Source organism: Ambystoma mexicanum, chromosome 11 (genome assembly GCF_040938575.1).
Source record: "Ambystoma mexicanum isolate Mex_15411 chromosome 11, UKY_AmexF1_1, whole genome shotgun sequence".
Classification (NCBI taxonomy): domain Eukaryota; kingdom Metazoa; phylum Chordata; class Amphibia; order Caudata; family Ambystomatidae; genus Ambystoma; species Ambystoma mexicanum.
In genome coordinates this window covers 371563079-371589438 of record NC_090934.1, presented here as the reverse complement: position 1 = coordinate 371589438, position 26360 = coordinate 371563079, and the positions used below count along the sequence as shown (strand labels likewise).

The window sequence follows — 26360 nt, the reverse complement described above, 5'->3', positions numbered from 1 at the left end:
CAGGGAGCCAAATTGCTCCTGCATTGTGGACATAAATGACTCTTGTAGTTCCTTGAAGCAGGAGGAGAGCTCCTCCTTCGCGCCGGAGGCCCGCGATGGCGAATTGTACCGCCTACATGCCCTCCAGACCGGCCCCTTTCGGGTTTGTCACCGTCTCCGGTGCCCACATCTGGACCAAGTTCAGGTCTTGCTTGGTAGTTATGGATTGTGCATTGGGAGCAACACTTTTCCCCCATGACTTGGACATTCTATGTGTGGGCCGGAGGGGGGCCGACCCCCGTGCGTTTTGTGCACAAGTCCTTCCTTCCTTCCCGCCTGGGGTCCCCTCCTGTGGTTCCAAGACCTGCCGCCCTGGGCTCCGGCTCTGACCAAGCTCCAAAGAGCCACCGCCGGGCTCAAGGGTGGGTCCCGCCGTCTTATTGTGGGGGGCTGCACCACCCCTGTCCCCCGGCACTCTAATGGGAGCGGTATATGGCTCCGGCGGAGGGGGGAGCACACCCCGGCTCCAGCCACTCTTCACAGGGCACCAGCCCCCACTAGGAGAGTCCACTCCAGTCTCTCCTTCTCCACCTTAGCTGCTGTGGGCGAGTGGGTTGGGCGCCTCCCTCCGCCTCTTACCCCGGGCCCACTCGTGTGCACAGGGCCCCCCACACCGCCACTCCCCTTCCTTATCTGGTGGCCAGCCGCACGTTACCAGTGGCCTCCAGGCGGCGTCCTCTCACCGATGGGCACCCGCTCCAGTGTCCCCGGCTTGCCCCTCCTGGAGCCGCCTCTCCGCTAGGCACAGCGGGTTCGTTGCCCTGCCCGCCCATGGGCACTGCCTTCCGGCCTCCAACCACCGCACCAGCAGCTGCCGTAGGCGCGCGACCCAATGCCCGGCACGGCAGCACCGGCGTTCGCGGCGGGGCCCCGTGCTCACAACACCACCGCTCCTAATCTCTTCCCCTCCACGGGGAGGTTGTAGTGCCCGAGGGAGGGGCACGGGGACCCGAATTCTCCCTCCGGTGGTGCGAAGCGCCGCCGCCGCGGTTACGATGCTCCTCCGTAGTGTTGAGGGATGGGCGCCCCGCAGCCCGGACTCTCGCCTCCCAGAGAGTTCCTTATTCGGGAACCGACGGCACCACGCAATCACTCCCTTGGGTCCCGGTTCTGAAAAAAGAAAGGGAGATGATGTCCGGGCTTATTGCTGGCAGGTCGCTGGCTTTATTGTCCACCGATATGCAGGCGGCCCGGTGGGAGAGACACTTGGACACATCTCTACGCCGCGCCCGCCATCTTGGGAAAAAAAAGTTACCTGCGAATTTTGATATTATTTCAGCAAAACCTGAAGTTCTTTGATGTTGTGAACTTTTCAAGGGCGTCATTAACTCCTTTTGTGGTTGCTTCTTAAGCAGGCGGTGCAGTCCCCCTTTCCACTGATGAAGCTCTTCTCTAGGAAGCATGCTTCTCAGGGGTCCTGTAGGAGTGACAGGAGCTGTGCATCCGATAAATGGCACTCACTCTCAAGAGAAGGAGTCTCCTGTGCCTGTCCTGTAGGGTCTTCTGAGGAAGGCCCGTCAAAAATGACATCTTTGAATGTCATGAGGGTAAAGACAGATATGCACTCCTGAAGGGGGTCTCTCATGAAGACAAACCTTATGGAGCACCTGAGGAAGTCTCCGGAAATAGGTTTTCATTAGGAAGGGCCTTTATAGGCTGAAACCCCTGTTGGTATTAGGGGACAGTTGTAGGATCTTCCTTCGCCGATTTAAAGATGAAGACACACATTTCCAGTACTGCAAAACTCAGTATGTGTAGAGCAGAAGAAAGTCTCTCCGTTAGTGAAATATTTACTTGAAAAAAAGACAAGGAAAAAAACTGTAAAATAAGACAAAGCTCAGGAGAGCTGTGGTCACTAGACAGTGGTGAAAAATCTGAAGTTGGCTGCCTGCGGTGGCGCTTAAGCCCTGCCAACTCATTGGCTGGGGTGATAAAGGACCAAAGTGTGGTAGAGGGACAACATAAGCAAATGTCTTATTATTAGGTATAATGGGCAATTCTTATTGCCTTTTCCTATGGGAAAAATGTATATGTATATTTATTTTGAAATTATTGAGGATTCCCCGTCTGATAACCGGGAATATACAAGCATGTGAATCTATGAAAGAGAAGTGTGGAAGATCTCCCTCCACTGCGACAACCGATTCTTCAATGCCGTGTCACAGATTGCTGCAAAGCGAACATACGTCCCAGCGGTGTTCGGGCCCCAAACACTCAAGACAGAGTGCATGGGGGTACGAGGCACGGAATGAGCTGTTGCATGAGGCACATCTCGTGAATCCTGTTGCGGCAAACATGCCCTGGGGGAGGAGAGGCACTGAAAGGAAGTTAAAAAAGATTGAAAAAACGAGCTTGAAGAAATCTAAGAAAAATCTCTGCGCTAGCTGCCAGGTCCGACACTGTCTGTGTAGAAAAAGGGACTGAAGTGAGGCGCCTGAGCGCTGGGCGTCCCGATGCTGCGCCCCTGCGCGCTACTCTAAATTTAAAGGGGAAGCCCACGTTTTTCGCTGCCAAAGGTGCCGGTACCATTCCCATGTTTGGGGAAGCCCACAAGGATGGAGGAAAAGGGACAGGATGTATGAGTATCACATCTCTGGTCTAACCCTCCTTTGCTCTGCATATTGTTTTACAATTCCATTTACAGTTCAATGTGTAAATGCTTGACACATATTTTGCATGATGCATCAAACACATGGTGGCTGGTGTATCGGCCACTTTCACTCCTTAAAAATAGGCAAATACTCCCCAAAAATTCAAATAGGGAGTAAAAATACTCACAACAAAAATGGGAAACAGACGCATCAGAGCGTGTATCCCCCCTGCTTTCATCCACACAGCCCCATGGATATGTTTGGACCAGTAGAAAAGGTAGTGCCCAAGGAAGAAGCTCTACTATTATCACTGCCTAATCTAAAGAGGTCAAAATTTACCATTTCATGTGCATGAATAACTTGGTCCAAAGCAATATTTCTTCGAAAAGATTTCCATTTTACAGGTAAAATATTTTTACTTTCTTATTCAATACTCCCACTGGGTATGGAACATATTTTATTCCCAACTTTAAAAAATAGGGAGTAAAATACTCCAGTTCAAGCACTGCTTATGTCTATTAAAAATCATCACTACCGACAAGCAACACTCTAGGTGCCCAGAATGTGTCTACTGGGAGTTTTGGGACTAATCGGCTCTCACACCGCTCTCTCAACGGTAGACACATAGACCCATCAACGACTTACGATTATTAAGATGTGAATCTAAGAATTACTAACAGTTCATGAATTAATTAATGAGCTGTATGTGGGACCTATTCTGAAACCTGAGGACTGAACAGGATGCATTGTGATTAACCAGTTGAATGTGCATTTGAGTTATTGGTAAGCTCAAACACTCAATAAATACATACCAATGCAAGCACATTTTTTTCTAGTTTGAAGGCAAGGTCGGTGCACACCTTCCCACCCATAATGCTGGTTATTTCTTGTAGAATATAGGATTCAGGATACTTCTTCACGTGTTGCATGGATGCATTTATCAACTCCTACAAATAAAAATCATTAAATATATTATATTCTAGAAATCATTAATTGATGGATCATGTTAAAATGCATTTAGGACTATTCACAAAGGGTGTGACTCGACCTTCACAAACATTTAGATACACGACAAGCGTGTCAATTACATCCTCAATGTAGACTTAATACATTGTGCCATTAAACTAAAGCATATTCTAGGGATCCACAATCTTTTTTAACATTAACATCATTTTTAACATGAAATGTATTTATTAAAAAAGCAGTGTCAAACTGAGGAGAATCCAACCTATGGCTTTCTGCAGCTTTGGCTACAGCTTGTCATACACAAAACCACTTTGCAGCTTCACTGTTAGCACAGGACGCCACACAACCTAAGAGCTCACACATATGAGAACTGCTATGGACCCACACCTACTCCTATAAATTGCCACACAAATGTCATATTGGCAAACCACCACAAGAGTAAAAAAAAAAAAGCTAATTGCAAAGTCAATAATTTTGGCTAGTGCTGTTCATTGTATTTTTCATTAATAGCATGAATTTGTGATGGCTCCATAGGGAACAGACCCAGCTCAATGAATATGCACACTGAAGGGTCGGTGATCACGTGACTATTAGAACATAAGTGTTTAGCTTCTGATAGCCTGCTAAATACTGCTGACATGTTAAATCTGAAGCTAAAAGCCTGCTACGGAATGCCATCTAATGCTTTTGATCTCTGAGCCATCGAGCATGGCATGATCAATAGTGGCCCTTGTGATCTCGCACATTTATGATGGAAATGTCCTCCCAAAGGTGCTCCAAGGCACTCACCTGGCTCTCCTAAAAGCAGTCAATCACGTTGCAGAACATCTTATTACAGGTGTGCAGAAATTTAAACGAATAGGCCCTGTCCTATTAAAACTACATTGGCTTCCTCTCAAGGCCAAGATACTTTTCAAGACTGCATGCATCCTCTGCAATGCAGTCATTGAGTAGAACATCAGAATACTTGGCGGCTAAACTCAACATATTTGGTCGCACATGCTCCTCATGCAGCAAATCAACCAATCGGCTCGAATCACAGCTCGACCTCAAAGAGGACATGCAAACAGTCCTTTTGTCGCGCACCCATCACCTGGAATTCGATTCCTGTATCTGCTTGGAATGCTGCCACATTTCTCCAAATTCGTAAATCTCTTCAAAACACCTGAGCAAGGAATAATCCGAATGGAAGCACAGACCGCAAATCACAGTACTGTGCTACAGTTAAAAATACCAGCCCTAGTGATGTCTACAAATAACCCTGTACAGCGCTTACCTGCTTCCATGCTTTAAACAGTAAAATAAAATACAAATGTTAAACACATTCAAGCGCAATTACCCAGGATCATAAACAAATCCAGCATAATGGTGAAGCCCTTGACAGTCTTTGTTAAAGGGCAGAACATTATATATGTTCTTCTTGATAACTACTGTTGCAGCAAGATATTTTGTTGTACTAAACCACAGTACCAGTTCACCAGCCATGCCCGTGAAAAGTATATATGCAATCCATTTTTTTATTTTAAAGTATTTTTTATTATTTTCAAATACAAACAGAGAACTGGTAATCGTCCCCCAACTGCCCCTCCCTGTACAGTAAGTCTTTTCTGCTATTTTTAGGTCTAGTGTTGCTGCCTCCCTTTATATTTCCGTTCTCTTGCCTGCCAGGAGTAATATCTTCGACTTTTTTCTGTTCATTTTGAGGCCGGAGATCGCCCAGAATGACTCAAGTTCTCTAATTGCTATGCTTAATGTCCTCCACGGGTCTGCTAGGGCCAGCAGCATGTCGTCTGCATACGCTATTACTTTAAGCTGTTTGCCTGCCATTTCTATCCATGTAGTGCGTGCTGACTCCCTGATTCTGATTAGCAGTGGTTCCAGAAATATGGCATAGAGAAGGGGGGGAGAGAGGGCACCCCTGTTTGGTGCCCCTTGTTATCTCTACCCTATCGGTGACCTCGCCATTTATGGCTATCCTAATTGTTGGGGGGTTATAATTGGCTTTTACCATGCTTATAAATTGTTCTCCAAATCCCATACACTTTAGTGTTTTGAATAGTATTGACCACTCTATCCGGTCAAATGTCTTTTTGGCATCTAGCGAGAGCAGGATTGCCGGGGTGTGTGTAATTTCTACTAGGTGTATTAGTCTTCTCAGATTGTCGTGTGTTTGTCAGTGTTAATCAGGCTGGGCAATAGTGGGGATAACCTTGATGCCAGAATTTTAGTGTAAATCTTGGAGTCCAAGTTAATCAACGCTATGGGGCGGTAGGAGCTGGGCAAAGAGGGGTCTTTCCCTGCTTTATGGAATACCAGTACTTTAGCTTCATTCATTGACGGGGTCACGTTTCCATTTTCTTAGAAGGAGTTTAAGGGTCTCGTCAAAACTGGGGAAAGTATGTCTGCATATTTTTTATAGAAGGGGGCTGTGAAGCCGTCAGGGCCGGATGCCTTGTTATTTGGAAGTCCAGCTATTGCCTTCTTTACTACTTCTTCGCTAATCGGGCTCTCTAGTGCCTTTCTGTCTTCTTCTGGAATTTTTGGAATGGGGAGAGATTGCAAGTACGTATCTTGGTCGCTTCCATTCGGGTGTTCCGTTGCATACAGATTTTGATAGAATGCCCCGAATGCCTTCCCCATATCCTGGGTGCGCGTCTGAATTTCTCGTGTGAGTTTCGAATGTTCATGATGGGCGTCGTCTTTTGTTTTTCGCGAAGCTGTTTCGCCAGATATCTATCTGCCTTATTGGCTTTTATATAGTAATGTTGTTTAAGGTACTGGAGGGATTTCTCTGCCTCTTTGGTGCGGAGCATTTCCAGTTGCCCCTGCACGTGTCTTAGAGCCTTCTTGAGGCTGCTGGAGGGGTGGATCAATAGCTTCTCTTGTGTGGCCATTATTTTTTTTTCAAGTTCTCTTTCCCAGCTGTGCCTCTGGTTGTCTTTGGTGGCCTTCAGTGCTATCAGGTGGCCGCGATTACCGCTTTGAATTCCTCCCAGACTGTTCCCAGTGAGACATCCCCAGTGTCGTTTTGTGCAAAATATTCTGTGATCCTGTCTCTTATTGCTTCACCCACTATCGGGTCTAAGAGAATGTCCTGTGGGAGCCTCCAGCGCCATAGCCCTCCCCCTTTCCCTGCAGTCATCACCTCCAGCCATAGCGGGCATTGTCTGATAATGATATCGAGCCCATTTCCATTCCTAGTATTTTGCCCATGAGGCCCACCGACACCCAGAAATAGTCTGTTCTTGACATTGTGTTGTATACATGCGAGAAGTATGTGTAGCCCCTCTGTTGGCCCTTGAGTTCCCTCCATACGTCACAGAGTGCCACCTGGTCCATCTTTTGCTTGAGATGGTTGGAAGGTGCTCCCTGGTTTAGGGGACCTCCCTTGCTCCTATCTGTTTGTGGATGCCAAGCTATGTTTCGATCTCCCCCCAATATCACCTCACCCTTTGCAAAGCCCTCAAGCTTCCCCATCGTGTCTCGTAGGACACCATCCTGTCCCGTGTTGGGTGCATATATCGTAGACCGGGTAAGGCGGCATCTGTCTATCTTAACGTTAGCTAACGCGAACCTCCCTTCCCTATCCGTTAGGCTATCAGTAAGTACCACGTCCGCTCCCTCTTTTACTGCTATCAACACCCTGGCCCTTTTATCTGTGGCATTTGATTGCGCCCATATCTTGTACCCCTTGAGACGCACTCTGTTTGTCCTGGGCTTTTATGTGGGTTTCTTGTAGTAGAAGAATGTTCGCCTATTCCCTCTTCAGCATGGTCTCTACCTTTTTCCTCTTCACAGGGGAGTTCAGGTCCCTTATGTTATATGTCAGGATTCTAAGTTTCCCCATTTTGTCTTAGTACGTTGTGAGTGTTTATGATTCCCTGCGGGAAGGTTCCCTTTCTTCTTCCGGTGTTTGCCCCCTGCACCTCCCCCCCCCTGATTCCCCCAACTTCCCCCCCAACTTTAAACTTTAAACCAACTGTTGTCCTGAGGAGGGCCCGTGTTCCTAAGAATGCTAGGGCGTTGAGCCCATCGCTCCCGGCCCTCACTGATCTCTGTAAGAACTTTGCGGGGGTTCCTATACCCCGCATCTTTCTCTATCCTTTCTGAGTTTCAGTTCCGGGGGCCCTTTGCCGGTCCACAGATTTGTGCATTCTCCAGATATCCTTACATGATCACCTCTCTACCCTTCTTTTGTCATACCTCTTCCCAGCTCTCGGCCTTTTGTGGTACCCTCCACTTGGCTTGTTGCCCTTTCCATCCGCCCCCTCTGCTTGTATGTCCATTATATGTAGCCCTTCGTCACAAGTGGTCACTTTTCTTTCTTTGCCTTCCCAGGTGAATAGGAGGCCAAACGGGACCGTCCACTTATACCGCATTTCCTTCGCCACCAATTCCTTAACTAGCGGCGCCATATCTCTTCTTTTCTGTAGAGTCACTGAGGCCAGGTCCTGATATAGGTAAATGTTCATCCCATTCATCCTAATGTGGTCCAACTGTCTCGCCCTCCTTAAGATTTGATCTTTTTGCGTGTATGAGGAAAGGGCTGCCAGCACATCTCTTGGTCTTTCCCCTGGCGCCCCTGTTCTGTTCAGGCCCACTCTGTGTACCCTGTCGATCCCTATGGTTTCTGCCTCTTGCTCCTCAAGGATATCTCTGAACACCTCCTGGACCGCACTTTTAAGGTCCTTATCAAGTACCGACTCTGCCATGTTCTTGATTCGGTTATTGGATCTACGGGACAGATTTTCTAGGTCCACACATTGGATCTCTAGGTTGTGGGTCAGCCTCACCAGGTGTTCCTGCGTCTCGCTGTTTTGCCGTGCTTCTTCTAGGTTCTGGACAATTCTCTCAAGCGTGTCTGTCCTCTCTTGCAGCTTGGCCACATCCATCTTTACTTCTTGGACCACCTGCTTCATTTCATTCACCATTGTGGCGAACTAGTCCTGGACCGTTGTCATAAACTTGTCTTGTAGCTCCATGAACCATGAGTGCATGCCATCCCTTGATGGAGGTGGTTGTCATGTGTTGGGATGGTTGCGGTCCCCTGGTGGGCGTCTTCCTGTGCCCTTCCTCTCGTATGAACCTGGGTATCCGACGACTACATTTGCATAAGATTTGCATCTTGTTTGACTGGTTGTGGGTTCGGAAGTGTAGCGCCCCCCCTTCCCCTTTGCTTTTGACATGTCCTCCAATGGGTAGCTCCGCTGTTGGGGGTGGGGGGGGCGACCTTATGATGACTTCCGGGCTGTGCCCTCTGCTTGTTGCCCTTTTGGTCAATCACTTGGTGGAAGTGGGGCAGATGGGGGCAAAATTTTGTTTTGGTGGTGGGGGGTGCTGTCGCTGCTGCCCCCTGGTTGTCAGGGGTCCTTGTTGATTGGTCTGGGGGCTGTAGTCCGTTGCCCCCCCCAGCCCATTGAGGGATTGATCTGGGGGGTGGGGGGGTTCCTTGCTTTATGATCTCCTATTTCCCCCTCAGCCCCGCCCCTGCTCTGTGTGGCCTGGTTGATGGGTGGCACGGGCAGCCCAGGGGAGTTTCACACTAGCTGGATGCTTCTCTCTGAGTTAATTGCACCGTGTGCCTTCTTTGCGGTGTGGGTGGGAAGCAGGGGGGCGTGCTCACCTGTTGCACCTCCAGGCCACTGATGGCGTACTGCGTTGCAGTCCAGGCCCCGCTTCCCTTGGCTTGGGGCCTCACGTTCCTCTCTGCGACACTCCTTCCCCCTCAGTGGCGCGCGTCTCTGCAGGGCTCTGTGCAGCAGCGGGCTTCGTCGCGGCCCAAAGAGGGGGCACCCCGCCACTCGCGAGTGCAGCCCCGAATGTTCCGTGCTGCAGGGGCTTCCTGATATGGCCGTCGGCCTCTCCAGGCGGGTCCCTTCTCCTCCGCGGCGGCTTGCAATGTTTCCCGGAGGGGGAGGGCGGCCGCGCTTCTCCTCTCCCGCGTCTCTTCTCCTCCGCTCCTGTCTCAAGCCGGGTGCATCGGATGCTGCATTCGAGTTTCAGGTAGGTGTTTCAGTGTTTTCTGCGCCTTCTATCTGTCTTTAATGTAGTTCTTTGCCGTGGCCCGGCAGGAGAGAGACTCAAACATGTCTCCCTGCCCCGGTGGCCATCTTGAATCATGCAATTCATTTTAACTAATGTTTGCAAAATACATTAGCATGAAAGCCATTCTGAGAAAGTCCCCTGCATAGCTCTGAAGACCACTCAGTGTGACGAGCCGGTTTCCCCCTTCTCCCCCCGAGCCAGTGGATGATGGGCCAAGGGATGGAATGGGGAGGATCCTCAGCAGTGGCGTCTGGGGATTTTCTTTCATTAAAGGTGTGGATATATATTCTATGACTATATGGGCGTGCCAGACCTAGCGAAGAAGACCAAACCAAATAAGTCGAGCACGGGGGGGGGGAGCGTTTCCCCAAGAACATTCACCAATAGTACATAGGAGAATTTTACAATGCATTTTCTTGATATCTTGCACTACAATATATGCCGAAATTATGTATGTGTAGAAAATAATTTCATGCTGCCATCAAAAATATATGCCAGTTTTCCCACATGTTTTATTTGCCCATAACACTGCTATAAGAAACTATGTATGTGCTGGCTAGCCAATATAGGCCAGCATGCCCATGTAATCTAACAGGTCCATATTGGCTACATCAATGTAGGCCGGTAGGGTCACATAAGAATGATTATGTTGGCTTTACCCATAATGCCAGTAAATAAAGTTATGTCACCAACATGCCCATCCTGGCTGAACCAATATAGGACAGTATGCTGTGGCGACTGTGGCGAACCAGAAGGAGTCAGGCTCAATAATTTTATTTCAACTGTGATTAATTAAATGAAATGGAAACATGCCTACCTGTCCCCATAGCTAGGAAGGATTTCCCTGCCTATAAATTAAACATGCGTGCTGCATGTCAAAACAAAATGAGTCCTGCCAATGTTACTTTGATCTCGGGGTATTGGTCACAGTTCAAAAACATGTTTTTCACAATTCACTAAAGAAAGGTTTCCAGCTCTCTCTTTCGGTGCCTCAAGAAAAGTTGAACAAATTTATACAAATTAAACGTCTCAAGTTCTTTGAGTGGAGGGATGATTCCCTTAGTCCTTCTCTACCATTTATTTTCCACTAGTTTTATTTCCTGGACAGACTGATTGAACCCTGGAGGTTCCCTTCTTCTCACAGGTTGAAAAATGTCACAACATTCTTATTAGGCAGAATTGCATGCAGTACCCTCTGGGACCACCACATACAATTAGGACTACATGTGTAAGCAAAAACCAACCTTTGGTATAAGTCTGTACTACACAATTTGTGGTAGCGAGCTGAGCTGCCAGGCTTATCTCAAGAGGGAATGTGAGCAGTACAAGAGGTTACACAGAGGTCTTACAATCACAGTGGTGCAAGTAGACACTTACACTCAAGTTTTCTTGGTCAAACACTATCAATTTATTACACAGTCATTTCGAAAACATTCACTAGGAGGCAACTTAATATCATACACAAATATACTTCAATACCAAACCAATATGTTTCTGAATAAATTAGGCTCCCGTGAAATGGGAGCAAAATAGCATTTCAGTCACTTAATAGGAGGGCAAAGGCACAAGTTAATAGAATAGATCACAAATACTTTCTTAGGCAGTGCAAATAGTTTCAGTTCACTAGAGGACTCGATTCAGTTCAATAGGCCTAGGCCAAAGTTAATGGACTAGTGTCTTGGATAGGAAAGAGCAGTTCTTGTAGTAAATGGTAAAGTCGTTGCCAAAGTTCTCAGAAGTAGTTTGTACGAAAAAGAATCATATGTTGAGTCACAAGACGATTAGGCCTGCAAGTTGGGAAAGTTCCACGAACTTTCACCGCGAGAGGCAAGTTCTCTCAATCGGGTTGGCACAGTACCTTAATATGAAGAAAAGATGCAGCTGAAGACGTTGGTTCCAGGCAGTTCCTGCAGATCTCGCTGTTCAGGAGCCTCAGTCGTGGGGACAAGAGGGAGGATGTCGGGGGACTTCTGCACTGCACAGGGACTGATCAAACAAGCTGGCAAAATGGAAGATCTTCGGTTTGAGTAGCTGTCGTCAAGCACAAAAGCTGCTGTCCTTCCCCCTGGTTAATCCTAACCAGCTCTGAGAATGGTATCCAGGTGGCTTATGAGTTGAATGGTCCCACCAACTCAAACGGAAGAAGTCGTCCTTGAAGGGGCTTCTCTGTCGAGATGAACTTGTCGATTCAGACCTGCCACAGGGCTTCACCTGACAAACCAACGATCCAGGAGTTGCAGCAGCCTTCCTCCTCCAGCTGGTCTTTGGTTCTTTCGTTCCAGTGGTCGACTCCGATTTCCAGTCCAAGAGACTCGCCTTTTAAATAGTTTTCTCCCTTCATTCCAGCCTGTCACTCACCTAGCAGGGTGGCTGTCCTTTCCAGACAGTCAGCCAGCCAATCACGCCAGAGTGAATTTCGGTTTCCTAGGAGACTAAGCACAGGGAGTTTCAGGCACTTCCCTCACTTCCTGCCCACCCCAGACACTCTGACGCCAGAGGCGGTCTTCAGTCCTGAAGCCCGCCAAAGGCATAGAAACAAAGGGACCAAACCTAGTTTGGCACGCAGAGACAAACACTAGAAGGACCTTTCCAAAAAGAAATGGCGAAAAAGAAGACCAGGACCTGTTTAAACAAAGGGGTTTAAGGCGCTATCTTGAAAAAGATTGCTCCCGCGATTTTTAGAATTGATCAAATTATTTCATCACTGTGTTATAATTAAATAAAGAAAAATAAATGTTGTATAGTTAAAAACAGTGTAAACACATTCCTAAACCCCCTTGATTCTCTTCTCAAGACGGCCATTGCTCTTGGATCCCCGACCCTTGGGATGGGGAAGCGAGGGAGGATAAGAGTCCTTGGAGATTGGGAGTGCGTTGCAACCAGGCAAGACATGGCATCTCCCTTTTCCCATTGATGATCACCCTAACCTTTCTCCGACCTTTTTGGGTTATTGTGAATCAGCTCCCTTGTTTCCCCTCATATGACACTTGACATTACTGAGACGAGGAAGAGGTAGCTGAGAGCAGTGAACACTATACCATTTTATCATTTTGGTACTTGGAAGAAGAAGATGCCTGTTGGAAGGGAGGTCAGACATGTCCCCCTTAATCATGGTCAGGCAAGTCAAATTGGAAAAGCACACCTGCAACCTGTTGGAGGGTCATAGATGCACTAAAGTAGAAGGAGAAAGCAACACAGAGGAGCAGCAGGGAATCTTGTGTGAGGCGCGACCAACAGCTTTGGAAAGCTGCTGCGGGTCGGTTCGCCGTGTGCAGCATGCTGGGGACTGCAGACAGATGCCGTCTATGGAAGCGTGGCATGGGAGCTGGGGCTCCATGGAGCAGACTGAACTGTATAAGGGAGCCGTGCGAGAAGGCTATTCCTTTCCCTTATGTGAGAGGTGCTGGTTCCCCTGTGTTGTGAGGTCCACACAGGAGTATCTAAGGGGCAGCAGCTGAGACCGGGACATCAAAAGCAAAAGGCTGTGTAATCCACGCTGCTGGAAGAACTGTTAAAGCGACCAGTTAGTTTCAGTCTAATGAGAAACCTGGTGCGTGAGCGTTAGAACAGAATATTCTGTAACGGAGCGGTCGCGTGTCTCAGAAGAGCACATTTTCAAAAGTTTCTGGTGTAAACCATTAACAATTCTTAAATGGCCAGGATCACTTTGTATCGGAGTGGTCGCGCGTTTAAGGAAACACAGTTTTGAAAGTCTGAGCGCTGAGCAAATCATTTAAAGTGTAAAGCGGATTGAATTAAAAGTGAGTCACAGGCAAAACCCACATCAAATACCAAACTCAATGAAAGCTTTGTAAATAAACAGAACCTTTGTATGCTGAATCCAGAAGGAAACAACTTGAAATTCAAGCAAAGCCACAGAATGCTGACTTCTGAAGGGAAGGTAATTTGAAAGAATAAGCAAAAACTAAATCATACTGAAGCATGATTTAAAAATGGAACTTTAGAATTAAACCAAAGATGGGAACATTGCATCCCGAATTATGTGAAATCTGCAAATCACAGAAATTTACATTTGAAAACAGAATTAACTGAACTTTGAAAAAATAAGAATATTTGTGTGGAAACTAAATGAAGTCTTGGGGAAGGGAATCCTTGAGACATTTGTTGGCTTGAGGACAGAGCCTAAAGGCTCTTTTGGTGTTTGAACAGTGTTATTTGGAACTTGGGCATGGGAACCTTGAGTATTGGTTAAAACTATATTATCTTGGGAGGCCACCATGGGGTGCAGGCAACATGGTTGCCTGAACGTCATACTCCGTCCCCTGCACAAGAGTTTTGGGGAATTACAGCGAAGAGTGGACCCCGAGACCCGTGGTAAAGGGGTTGCAGTGCCCAGGAACGAGAGGGGCATCATCTGCTCCATTGGCGGGACCTGGCACCTCCAGGAAGACCGGGATCGGAGAGGCAGAAATGCGCAATGCCACACCAGAGGTCATCGGCTGCAGCAGGAAGAGGTAAAGGCCGCCGCGTCGAGACCTTAATGTGAAGAAGCAGAGTGATTCTGGCACCCCCCGCAATCACTATGTGCTGAGCCTGGGCAGGTGAGGTGAGGAGGAGAGGATGACTCGTAACGGTCGTTGCCAACAACTGCAGGAATTGGCGGCAACGGTGAAGCCCCAGGGAGGAGGAGCTGGCCGCGAGCACCAGCACCAGGAGGCAACGGGATCGATGCCCCAGGGGGCTAAAGTGGGGTAAGAAGGTGGTGACCAGCATCGAAGGACTGGCAAGGCTGCATGAGCGAAGGGCCCAGTGAGACCATAATGAGGAGAAGCGGACCACCCACGGCGGGCACCAGAACGGCATCAGGAACGCACCACAGAGGTGAAGAGAGGTGGGGTTCTCAGGCAAGCGAGCAGGTCCCAGCAACCCGCAGTAATAACTAGCTGGCTGCCTCTGATGCAGGAGCGCTTCTCTGAAGAGCACCCCCCTTTGACACCAGGTACCGTCACTAGTGAGGGACGAATAGAGAAGTTGGTGTTGTGAGACGAGGTCCAGCATGGAAACAACCGCCCAAAGGATCGGGCGGGGGAAAGGGGCAAATTCGACCACGTGACCCCCCCCCCCCAGGGAGAGGTTGCAGGAGCTCAAGGACAGTGTGCACATAACCCTTCCCGGGCAACAAAGGGGAGGGTGCTGCCCCCAGCTGAGAACTTGAGTGTGAGCGAGCACCACCAGGGCGCCTTGGAAGAGATGTGGTTGGGCTGAGTGGAGCGCTGCCTCACCTGGGACAGGCCTCGCGAGCCCAGGGATTAAGAGAGTAACTTCAGACAGGCCAACCTGACAGGGGAGGCTCCCTGGGACACTACAGTAGGAAAGAGTTAAGGAGAAGGGCGTAAAATCCCACCCAAACTGCCCCTAGGTGGGCTGCAGCAGGAGAAGCTGAGGAACAAGGAGCCGAGTCCCCGCCAGGAATCAGGCCCGAGGGCCCCCACAGAGCACATCCCTCCCACACTCTCCTGATCGCAGTAGGCCTGAGGGGGCCAGAGCGGGCCAGAGCACTGGTGGAGGTCCGAGGGAGGTGATAACACATGCAGTGGGCCCAACCATGATGAAAGGATGCAGAGGAGGAGTGGAGGGGAACAGGGACTAGAAGGAACCCTGAGACAGGAAGGGGGGGCCCACAGAGGGTGCACAGAGACAAAGGCTGGTGACAATGGCTGGTAACGAGGACAAGGCCAACAAGGAAGGTTGAGAGGCTGACAAGTGGCAGATGACGGAGGGCACTAGCATTGGGGAACCCTGGCAAGTGGTAAAGGGTTACGCGCAGAGGACACCTGCGGAAGAGCGAGCGGTGGGACCTCAAGGGGGTGTCTGGGCACAAAGGGGTGCGGGGTCAATGACCTAGAAAGAGAAGCTTTCCAATACCAATACCACAGCCGTGTTGTAGTAGAAATGGAGAGGGCAAAGGAAACTACGGGACCCCACCCCAGCTCTGTGGAGATAGGGACCATCAAGAGTCACCTCCAGATGTTTCTGGAAGAGATCCAGGGTATGAGAACGGACATTGGAGCCAAAGTGGTGGGCTTGTGAGCAAAAGTGGACACGCTGGAAGAAAGGCTCGTAGGGGTGGAGGCTTATCAGGCCTCCATAGACATTCTCAATGAGCATATCGAGCTCTGATTTCGGGACACTGAGAGGCGAGAAATGGAGTGAGGCGAAACCTTGTCAGATTTTTTGTCCTCAAGGAAAGGGAGGGAGAATCCCCGGCTGGACTTGAGAAGAAAATCCGGGAAATCATTGGGATGGTCCTAGGGTCAAAAGAAGGAATGCATGTGATCCTGGATAGAGTGCGATGTGCAGGAGGAGGTAGTAGGGTGCCACGCTCTGTCCTGGCGAGGTTGCACTACTACCAAGACAAAGCAGACATCCTGGAGAAAGCCAAACGAATGGGAATCATTAACTATGAGGACTCCAAAGTGGCCATATTCCAGGATCTATTGTTGCAGACCCTCGAGGCAGATAAAGTGTGCCCTGCTCACGAAGTGGTTACAGGAGAAAGGAGTCCGATATCGGTGGGGATACCCCTTTGCGTTAATGTGCGAATAGGAAGGTGAAAGATGTTGAAGAGATCAAGAGAGCCACAGAAACTCTGGTGGAACCCCAGGGAATGGGGGCCACTCAGGGAGGAGGAGGAGATGAAGGGATGTCGGCGAGGCGAGAGATTCATAGCCCGCACAGGGAGCAAAGCCGTCGAAGAATGCAGGGGGCCAGGAAGTTTCAGAAACTGAACACTCCCTCCCAGAAGGGAAGTGAATTGAGGGACAAAGACCACTTGGCACGTGGTTGATTGTCTCTGAAGGAGCTTGATATTGGGTCCCTACACACCCCGTACACAACCCTGAAGGAGGGGAGTTTACCTGAAGGGGGTAGGTATGTTGAGCAAATTGGTTTTGTTTAATAAGGTTGGGGACACCCAGAGTTCGCGGGTAGGGGTAGATCGGATAGGGTCAGGGGCATATAGGACGAGGGGGGCTATACGAGAGGGGTAAGCGGGTTGTAGCAGGCAAACTATTCCTCTCAATATTATGGTTTGAACAGAGGGGAGTTGTGTTGTGCAGCAAGGGTGGCACCGGAGGAGGCTAAGGTACAGGAAGGGGGCCGGGGGCAGAGGTGATGAGAAGGATGACAAACAATGGGATAAGGGCAGGGAACGGCATTCCTGGTGGTTTGACAGGTGTGTCCAACATGTTTGGAGCCCACGGTCGGATGCCTCAATGTGGGGTAAGTGGGAGGGGAGAGGGGGATGTTTTATGCAGCAGGTCGGAGGAGGAATGATGTGGGGGTACCTCTTGAGTGATGTTCAAGGTGACAGGAGAAGGGAAAAGAAAGGTGATGGCTCAGATTTGCGTAGCCACGTTGAATGTTAAAGGGCTAAATTTGCAAAACAAGACATCCCTCACGAGCAATAGGTTTCGCAAACAGCACATGGTGATCCTCTTCCGCCAAGAGAGTCACTATAAAAAGGGGGCCAAATCGGCTAAACTAGGGAAGGAAATTGATAAAACCTTTTTGGCCTCATATAGAGATCGCAAGAAGGAGGGAGTGCGTATTATATTGGGAACAGCCTTCAAGATGTCGAGCTACAGGTTAAAAGGGGATTCGGGGGCCGATTTCTAGGGATAAAGGGGTTTCATGGGGAAGCACAAATCACTTTGGCCACCTTTTATGCTCCTAATGCGGGACAAATAGGTTTCCTGCGGCAGGTGGGCTGGGCAGAGGGAGCCACGGTACTGGGAGGGGACTTTAACTAGGTGGTGGATCCGACGCTGGACTGGTGGTCGGCTAAGGACTGAGAACCACAAGCTCAGAGAACACCATCTTGAAGCACGTCATGCAGGGCCCTTATTGGGCTGACGTATGGCATGGACACTTCCCAGGGGCAGGGGGGGTACATGTTTTTTAAACCCCTGCACCAGACATATACAAGGACAGACTTGCTCCTGGTCCTGCTGGACAGGGAGGCTGAGATGGGGGCACCTAGGGTTGAGGCGATTATGAGTTGGTGGTAGGGAAGTGGCTGATAAAGAGACCTAAGCAGCAATTCCGCTGGAGATGCAATGACACTATGGTGAGGGACAGGGCCTTTCGGGACTTTCTGGGGAAAGAGGTACAGGCATACTTTGAGGCTAATGATAATGGATAGACAAGTATGACGATCTGGAAAGCAGCTAAAGCTACATTTCGGGTCCTTCTCATAGCTGAAGGTTCGCGGAAGAAGGAGGAGAGGGGACTGATTGAAGCCAGGCTCAGGGGGGAACTGAAAGTGCTGCGGTCGCAACTCATAAATACAGGGGCTGATAAAGAAGTGCTCCTGGGGGAGATGAGGGACAAGAGGTAGGAGCTACACACAGCATTGATGGGGGAAGTGTTAAAGAAGAGGAGGTTCATGAAACAAATGTACTATGAAAGGAGAGATAAAGTGGGAACGCTTCTGGCGAACAGAGTAAAGGGGTGCAGGGTGGAAAGGAGTATTAGCGCAATACAGGGGGCAGATGGGAGCCACAGGGGATGAGATTTCTTCCCAGTTCACGGAATATTACCAGAAACTCTATTCCAGACCAGTGGAGCCCACGGGGAAAAACTGAGGTATCTAGCAGATAGTCGGCTCCCCACGTTAACGGGGGTGGAGAGGGAGGTCCTGGATGGGGAGGTGACAAGGAAGAAGAAATGCGAGCAATCCAGAGACTGAAGGCCCCAGGGGAAGATGGGTTTACGGCAGACTTCTGAGCTTAGGGCACTTGGCCGGTAGAGTGTCATGCAGTGGATGGGATGCAGAGTAACTCTTACACCAAATGATCAAACCAACTCAGGTAGCACCAGGGAGTGCAGAAGCTCGGCTGCCTGATCCGTCATCTCCTCACTTCAGGCTGGCTCAAACCTTACGATTCCAATTTGTATTACAATTTCCTTGTCCACTTCGCAGATCCTAACTCTCTAACCTAGGCGCACCGATGATTCAAGTCTTATCCTGAATTGCAGTCTCCTTCAACCTTACCTCTGCTCCGGGACCTCCATCACATCCTCAGCTGCAGGCCTCTTCCTGCTCTTAACTGTGAGCGGGCGCCTCGGAACTGACAATCCCCATCAGCCCTCTCCACTGCCAGGGACTACCCGACGCCTCCTGCCTTACACAACTTCAGCTGCCTGCCTATCCCACGCCTCCTGCCCTAAGCAGTGACCACAATATCTCCTCGGTCTGGCCACCGACTGCACCCTGCACAACGATCCTGCGGGGCTGGGCTCCTTGCATCTGGAGGGGCGTTACAGCTACTGCGGCCGTACCGTGGGAGGCTGCTTATGTGCCGGCGCAGGTCTGGAGAAGCGTTACAGCTACTGAGGCTGCAACGAGGGTAAGAGCCTTATTCCCTCTACACTGCGGAACCTCCATTGAGGTGCCCAGCTGCTGCGGATCACAGCACTATTCAATCTCTGATTCCCAAGGGGCTGCTTGCCAGTGCAGGTCTTGTGTCCCTGCTCACTACTGTTGCACCGTCCGTGGAGGCTGCCCGCACCAGCCTGGCCTCTAATAAATCCCCCTACCTGCCCGCATCGCTACGCTACGCTTTGGTCCGTCCCTGCCTGTACTACGGTCCCATCCAGGCGGTAACCAAGTGAATTACAAGTGAACGCGGGCCCGTTTATACGGAATGAAACGGCTCTCTGCTCTACGACGACACAGAACTTCACGGACGGTACCTTGCCCTCTGTGCATCAATGTCTATTTTCCTCAAACTCAGGGACGCCACCTCAATACTGGTGGCTATTGGCGCAGTGTCCGCATCCGCTCTGGCTCCTGATGATCTTTTTCCATCTGGCTCCCATCATTGCGGGCTGCCTGCATTAACCGGGCGCTTTCCTGGCTGCCCCCACTCCTCCTCTTCAGGGACTTATCCCACCCTGGCCCACTGGCCTCATCCTTCCTGCCCCGGAACCTGCTGTGCACACTAGACTGTCTGTGGACGTTCTGCTGCTGAGGCTACTTATGATATATGATTGATTATTTAGAACACGCTTAATACCCAGAGGTTTCTAAGCGCGGACCCTGGGATGGAACCTGTGTTGCTACATGTCGTCTTGCTTCAAAGGCGAGCACGTTGCCCGTGGGCTATCCTCCTGAGACGACAACATCTCTTCAGGGCCTCATCCTTCCTGCTCCGGAACTTGCTCTGCACACTAGACTGTCTGTGGACGCTCTGCTGCTGAGGCTACTTACTCCTCTTCCTCCTCCTCCTCCTCCTCCTCCTCCTCAGGGCCTCATCATTCCCTGGCCTGTCGGCCTCATGCTGTAACGCTCACCTGACTCCCACGGAGGCGCTGGCCTGGTGCGCGCTGCTGTGACCTCTTCTAAGGTGATGCGCAGGGTTCGGAAGACGGACTGGACCGGGCCCCCAAATCTGGCTTGTCTGGCTCGCATAAGTATCCTTCTGTAGGCGAAAATAGGGGATTAACTGTCTGCGGGGTAATGCAATCAGCCTTCCACTTTCCCCTCTCACCCTCCTCGAAACCCTTCTGTGATTCCTCGTAGCGTCTCACCTTAGGGTCTGGAAGGACGAGCTCTCCATCCTGCTTCTGATGCAGGGGTGCGTTGGTATCCAGTTACTTCACTGGATTTTCGGATTGGTGAGAACCAAACTTGCTTGGCTTCCAGGTAAGTTTTTTTGATAAGAGGTTCCCCTTGTGTCCATGCATTAATGTACTAATGCTAGTGTCTTTCCCCATCTAGGCTGGGGTACGGAATGCCGGGGAACAGGCACCGACCCGAGATGAGAGGTGAAATCCTTGTATTTAATGAGCGTTTTTTGGTAATGTCTTTTCATTCGCTCATTAACGCTGATGTCTCTTTTTCCCCTTAGGGGCCGGGGTCCGGAAATGCCAGGATGCGGCGCGGACCCAAAATGAAGAGGGAATGAATCAACAGGTAAGTCTTAACATGGAGATTTAGCTTTCCTTATTCCCTTCTCTCTCTCACCTTTTGTTCTGGTCTTTTTCTCCCTAGGCGCTGGGGCGTGACTGCGAATCCGGATGATCGCTGCTGAACATGGAGGCGCCCTGTAAAGGTGAGTGGAATGCGGCGCTGCAGCGATCGACGCGATGAGCTTTTAAATAAAAGTCTTCCTTTTCAGGATCGTCGGCTAGATGTCTCCGGGATGCGGCTTTAGCAGGTTAGGACTTTTCCTTCTTCTGTTCTCTTCTTCTCTTCCTTTGCAGGTGATCCAGGATGCTGGCAGGCGTGGCAGAAGTTAGGATGCAGGAGCAGACACGGTGAGCGTCCAGCTGCTAGATGCAGAACAACGCGAAGCACGTGTGGCTGTTCGGGTGGGGTTTAAATAGCCTTGGAAGAAGTTCCAGGTATGTATACTTCCTCCAATCAGGTATGTATCCTTTCCCGACCACGCCCTGATGGTAAATTAGTCCCACAGGTAAAGTAGTTCCTTTCAGGCATCAAGGAGGCCGGGATCCTGCAGTATGGTCTGCATCAGGTAAGTGCACCCAAGCACTTACTGTCCAAAGGGCCCCTATATGGGGTTGCTGGGTCCTTCCTTGGGGACTGGATGTCCGCTTTCGGGGACGCAGTGCTTGAACCGGCTCCCAGGGAGCGGGCATCATGACACATGCTTCCCGCTCCAGAACTGCTGTGCACACTAGACTGTGGATGCTCGGCTGCTGAGGCTACTTGCCCCGTCCTGCCCCCGGACCTGCCTTGCCCTGCTCTAAAACTGTATCACCTTTCCCCCAATATCCACCTATCACCAACTCCAGGACACCCCCAGCTGCTTCCCCACTGAAAGTGCCTTTTCTGCCAACAACAGGACGCTCTGCTGCCGTGGCCACTTAACACGTCCTACCCCTGGACCACCCTGTCCTGCTCCATAACTCCCACCTTTCTCCAACTCCAGGTCGCCCTGCTGCCGAGGCTACCTGCCCTGTCCGGTTCTACGTTATTTCACCGCGGTATTTTTCATTGCAGGTTTTTTCATCGCGTTTTTTTAAAAAAAAACTTGTTTTTTTGGGGGGGGGGGGGTTACCCCCCCAACCCCTGCTTTTTTTTCTTTTTTTTTATTCCCTTACACCCACAACCATATATTTAATTATTTAACCCCCCCAAAAAAATAAAAAAACGAGTTTTTTTCAAAATAAAAACGGCAATGAAAAAAAACGCGATGAAAAATACTGCGGTGAAATGCGTGTATACCAGCTCTACCCTTAGCCCTGCCCTGGCCTGCCCTATAACTGTGCCACCTATCCCCCTCTTTCCTGGCAGTGGCTTCTTAACTCCACCGGTGCCATACTCTAGCTTTCCCTACCCTCTCCCACAAGAATCAGGACGCTCTACTGCTGAGGTTCCCTGCCCTGTCCAGCACTCGAACTGCCTACCCTCACCCCCTAGTACTCTCTTCTTCAACCTTCAATGAAGTACCCCACTCAACCTACGTCCCTCCAGTCTCCCCTGACTTCCTAGAACTCGACTCCTCTAACACTCTCCCTTACTATCTTAGCCTCTATTCCTACATCCCCCAGACTTATTAGCTTCCTAGAACTCCGACATCCCTTTTACTCTCTCCCCAACCCTCAATTCCTTCTATCACCCTCCCTAACCCTTCTAACTCTTTGACCACTCCCTTTACTCTTCAATCCTATCAGCTCCCCCTTAGCCTCTCTCCTAACCTGCAATTCCTCTCCATTCTTCCCTCTCCCCCCTTTTTTGTCATGCGCGTTGTCTGTCTCTCCTTTCCTCGATCACCCTCCTCTTCCCTCTTCCCTCTCCCCCTTCCTCCCCTCCTCCTGATCCTTCCACTCGTCCGCATATCCACCCCCAGAACTTACCCCCTCCCCTGTCCACCCATTCCCCCTCACACCGTCCCTCTTCGTACTAACCTCATCTATCTTCCTACTGTCGAATCCTCCAGTATCATTAACATTGCCCTCTGGAATGCCAGATCCCTCTGCAATAAGACTGCCACGGCACTTGACATTTTCTTCTGACTCAACCTTCATTTCCTCTGTATTACTGAAACTTGGATTCCTCTCATGAACTCCACTGTTCCTGCTTCGCTTACCACCCCCTCTTCCTCCTCCTCTCATGTCTCACGCCCCTCTGGTCACGATGGCGGCTTCAGTCTCCTCTACCACCCTAAATGTCTTTCCTCTACCCCTACTCCATCTCTCCCTACCTTCTCTTCCTTCGAATATCTTTTCGAATCCTTCACTTACCCCCATGCTATCTCCTCCTTAATTATTTACAGACCTCCAGGCCCCCTTTCTTCCTTCTACGATGACCTGGATCACCTCCTATGTCTCATCTCCCCCTCACCAACTCCCCTATCAGTGACTTCAACCTTCCCCTCTCCAATTTCCCCTCTCCTCTTGACTCCTACCTCCTCTCTCCTCTCCCTACTCCTCCAACTCTCTCCTCTGGCTCCACTCTTGATCTCATCTTTAGCTCAACCTACTCCTCACCTGTCTCTTCTCTTCCCAACTATCTCTCTGACCATGCCTTACTCTCCTTCTCCCTTACTCCACCCCTCCTCTTTGTCCACTCCCTCTTCCTCCTTTGGTCGCGATCTCCGCAACTTTAGCCCTTCCCTCTTTTCGACTCCTGCTCCTCTTCCCCCTCTCTCCGACTTCTCTTCTATCTCGCCCGATGGCGCCCTCTCCTCCCTGTCCTCCTATCTCTTCCAGTCTCGACCAACTCTACCCTCTTACCTCATTTCCGCCCTTCTCACAAACCTTCCCAACCTTGGCTTTTCCCTCACTTTCTGTCCATGCGCCATCTCCTCCGTTGCCTTGAACGACGATGGCTCAAATCCCGCTCTCTGGCTAATCAATCCTCCTATAACTCCTATCACTCTCTCTATGACTCTTGCCTCAAATCAGCCAAACGCTCCTACTACTCTAACCTTCTCCACTCACAAGCCTCACACCCCCGCTGAATTTTCCAAACCCTTGCTCGTGTTCTTTCCCCTCCTACTCCTGATCCCTCGGCCAACTCTTCTCTCTCTCGCTCCAACTTTGCTGACTTCTTCTCATCCAAAATTCTCTCCCTATGCCAAAACGTCCTCCTCACCCACTCCTATTCCCCTCCTCCCTCCTCCTTCTCCCCCCTCTGCTTGCATGTCTAACTTCTCTATCACTCCGCCCTGTGTCTCCCTTCTTCTGTCCAGAACTCACCCTACTGCTGCCCCCTCTGATCCCCTTCCCACCCCCCTTATTCCTAAGATTTAACCCCTCCTCTTTCCCTACCTAACCACTTTCTTCAACATTTGTCTCTCCTCCGCCACCTTTCCTTCAGCCTTCAAACACACTACTATCATTCCCATCCTGAATAAACCTTCTACTAACCCTCTTCTTGCTTCCAACTTTCGTCCAATCTCTCTTCTCCCCTTCCTCTCTAAGCTTCTTGAACACCTAGTCTACTCTCAACTCTCAGCTTGTGTGTCCACTCACTCTCTCCACCCCCCCTCTCAATCTGGATTCCACCCTAAACAATCCACTGAGACTGCTCTCACTTATGTGCTCAATTTCCTCACTGCTCGCTACGCTAAGCAATCCTCTGTCCTTATCCTCCTTGACCTTTCTGCTGCCCTAGACACCGTTGATCACCCCTTACTCCTCAATACTCTTTCTTCCTTTGGCTTCAAAGGCTCTGTCCTCACTTGGCTCTCCTCTTACCTCTCCAATCGTTCCTTTACTGTCTCCTGGGGTGGCCGCACCTCCTCCAACATCCCCTTGGACTACGGAGTCTCCCAGGGCTCTTACGCTGCCCTTTTCTTTTCTCACTCTAAACCTCCCTTCTTGCACCCGTTATCTCTTCTTTCAGCATCTCTCACCATTTCTACGCAAATGACATCCAACTCTTTCTCTCCTTCTCTTCTTTCACTCCTGACCTCCAACATACTTTATCGTCCTGCCTTACGGCTACCAAAAACTGAATGTCAGCCCATTTTCTCTCCCTCAACACTGACCAGACTGAAGTCCTTTTCTTTCCTTCTCACACACTTTCCCCTACCCCCATCCTTTCATCCACTTTCCCCCTTCCAATCTCCCCATCTCTACCCAGGCTCGCAATCTCAGCCTCCACTTTGATTCCTCCCGCTCCTTTTCCCACCATATTTATCTCACCTCTCGTCACCATCTCTTCAACATTCACAAGATCCGCTCCTCCCTCACCTTCCATGCATCTAAACTCTTGATCTCCTCCCTCATCTTCTCCCGTCTCTTCTACTGTTCTTCTCTCCTTTTTGTACTCCCTGCCTCTCACATGGCCCCCCTCAAATCCCTCTACCACTCCTCTATCGGTACTCTTTGTCTCCTCGGTCCTCGCAACTATTTCCTCCTCGCTCTCTCACTTGGCTGGCTTCCCTTTTTTCACCCAACTTAAATTTCAATTCCTCTGTCTGGTTTTCTAATCTCTCTATGACCTTGCTCCCCCATCTCTCTTCTCTCCTCTCATTTTACACTCCCTCCCGTTCTCTCCGCTCTGCTGACTTCTTCTTACTCACAGTCCCCCCCATCCCCATGTGCCTCTTCACGCTTCCGTTTCTTTCAGCTCTTGGCCCCCCCTACATTGGAACCCTTTACCTCCCTCTAGCCGCTCCATCCCCACCTACACTTCCTTCCACACTGCCTTGAAATCTCTTCTTCTCTACTACCCCTTGACCTCCTTCCTTCCCTACCATCACCCCTCTCCTACTTCCCCATGCTTCCTCCTTTTCCCTTCCTACCCTACCCTTCCCCGTTTCTTTCCTCCCACCCCCTTGAAAATTTAATCTGTTAATTGAAAATTGATACTTCATCTTTTCCCTTGACTACCTCCTCTTTCCCCTTCCTCCTCACCTTTTCGCTCACCTTCTGCCATCTAGGTAAATTGTCCTACATATTGTTTCATTGGTTTGTTTCATGATTGTAAATATGCTTCTTTCATTATTCTTGTATCTTGTTATATTGTAGAGCGCTTTGGATTTAAGCGCTATATAAACCTAATAAACATAGATGGAAAAGTCCATTTGACTGTTTTAATAACAATTGGCTAAACAGGGAGTTACAATGGACATCAACTGATGCCGCACAGCATTTGTCACGCAGCTCAACTCAACACATGTCATAAAAAACATACTTTTATAATGCAAGTTTGTCATACGTGACATCATACCACGTGGCAAATAAGTAAAACCGATGGGGGGTTTTGGTTGGCTAAAAGGGATCATCCAAGTATACTTTCTATAAGGGGTCGGGTTGTGATGAGATCTCTACAGCCAGGTGGACAACCTATGCCCAACCCTAGTGCAAGTCATCTTCAAAAGTTATTAGATACTGTCACGACCCATGACCCAGAACCCCACTGGAATGGTCACATGCCAGGTAGGGTTAGGACTCGGGGTTCATTCGGGGCCCCAAGGGCCTTACATTATCATCAGGGACTCTCCAGGAGTCAGTCCTGGCGCCTTTGGCTCAAATTTGGAATGGGACTTGAGGGGACTACTTTTTGTGTGTAAGCCTGCAGCCAAAATGGAGGCACCCACACAGTCTAGTCCCTAAGAATCAGACTGTGCGGTGCAGTGTTTTAGGGTGTGGTAGCCCAGACAACTTTACTTGGACTACTTTGCAGGGGTAGGCTACATAAACCACACCCAAGCTACAGAACGTGCTTCGCGTTATTCTGCAGCCAGCAGCGTGACGCTCATCGTGTTCAGAGACCAG

At 49.9% G+C, this 26360-nt stretch overlaps 1 protein-coding gene across 1 annotated transcript in view; it reads right to left on the bottom strand.

Annotated features, from left to right (window-relative positions):
• ICE2 (interactor of little elongation complex ELL subunit 2) overlaps positions 1 to 26360 on the bottom strand; it is a 1950511-nt gene that overhangs the window by 1428705 nt on the left and 495446 nt on the right. Inside the window, exon 5 of the mRNA XM_069623082.1 lies at positions 3443 to 3577. Within this exon, the coding sequence (XP_069479183.1) occupies positions 3443 to 3577 (135 nt within the window). The remainder of the gene's footprint in view (positions 1 to 3442; positions 3578 to 26360) is intronic.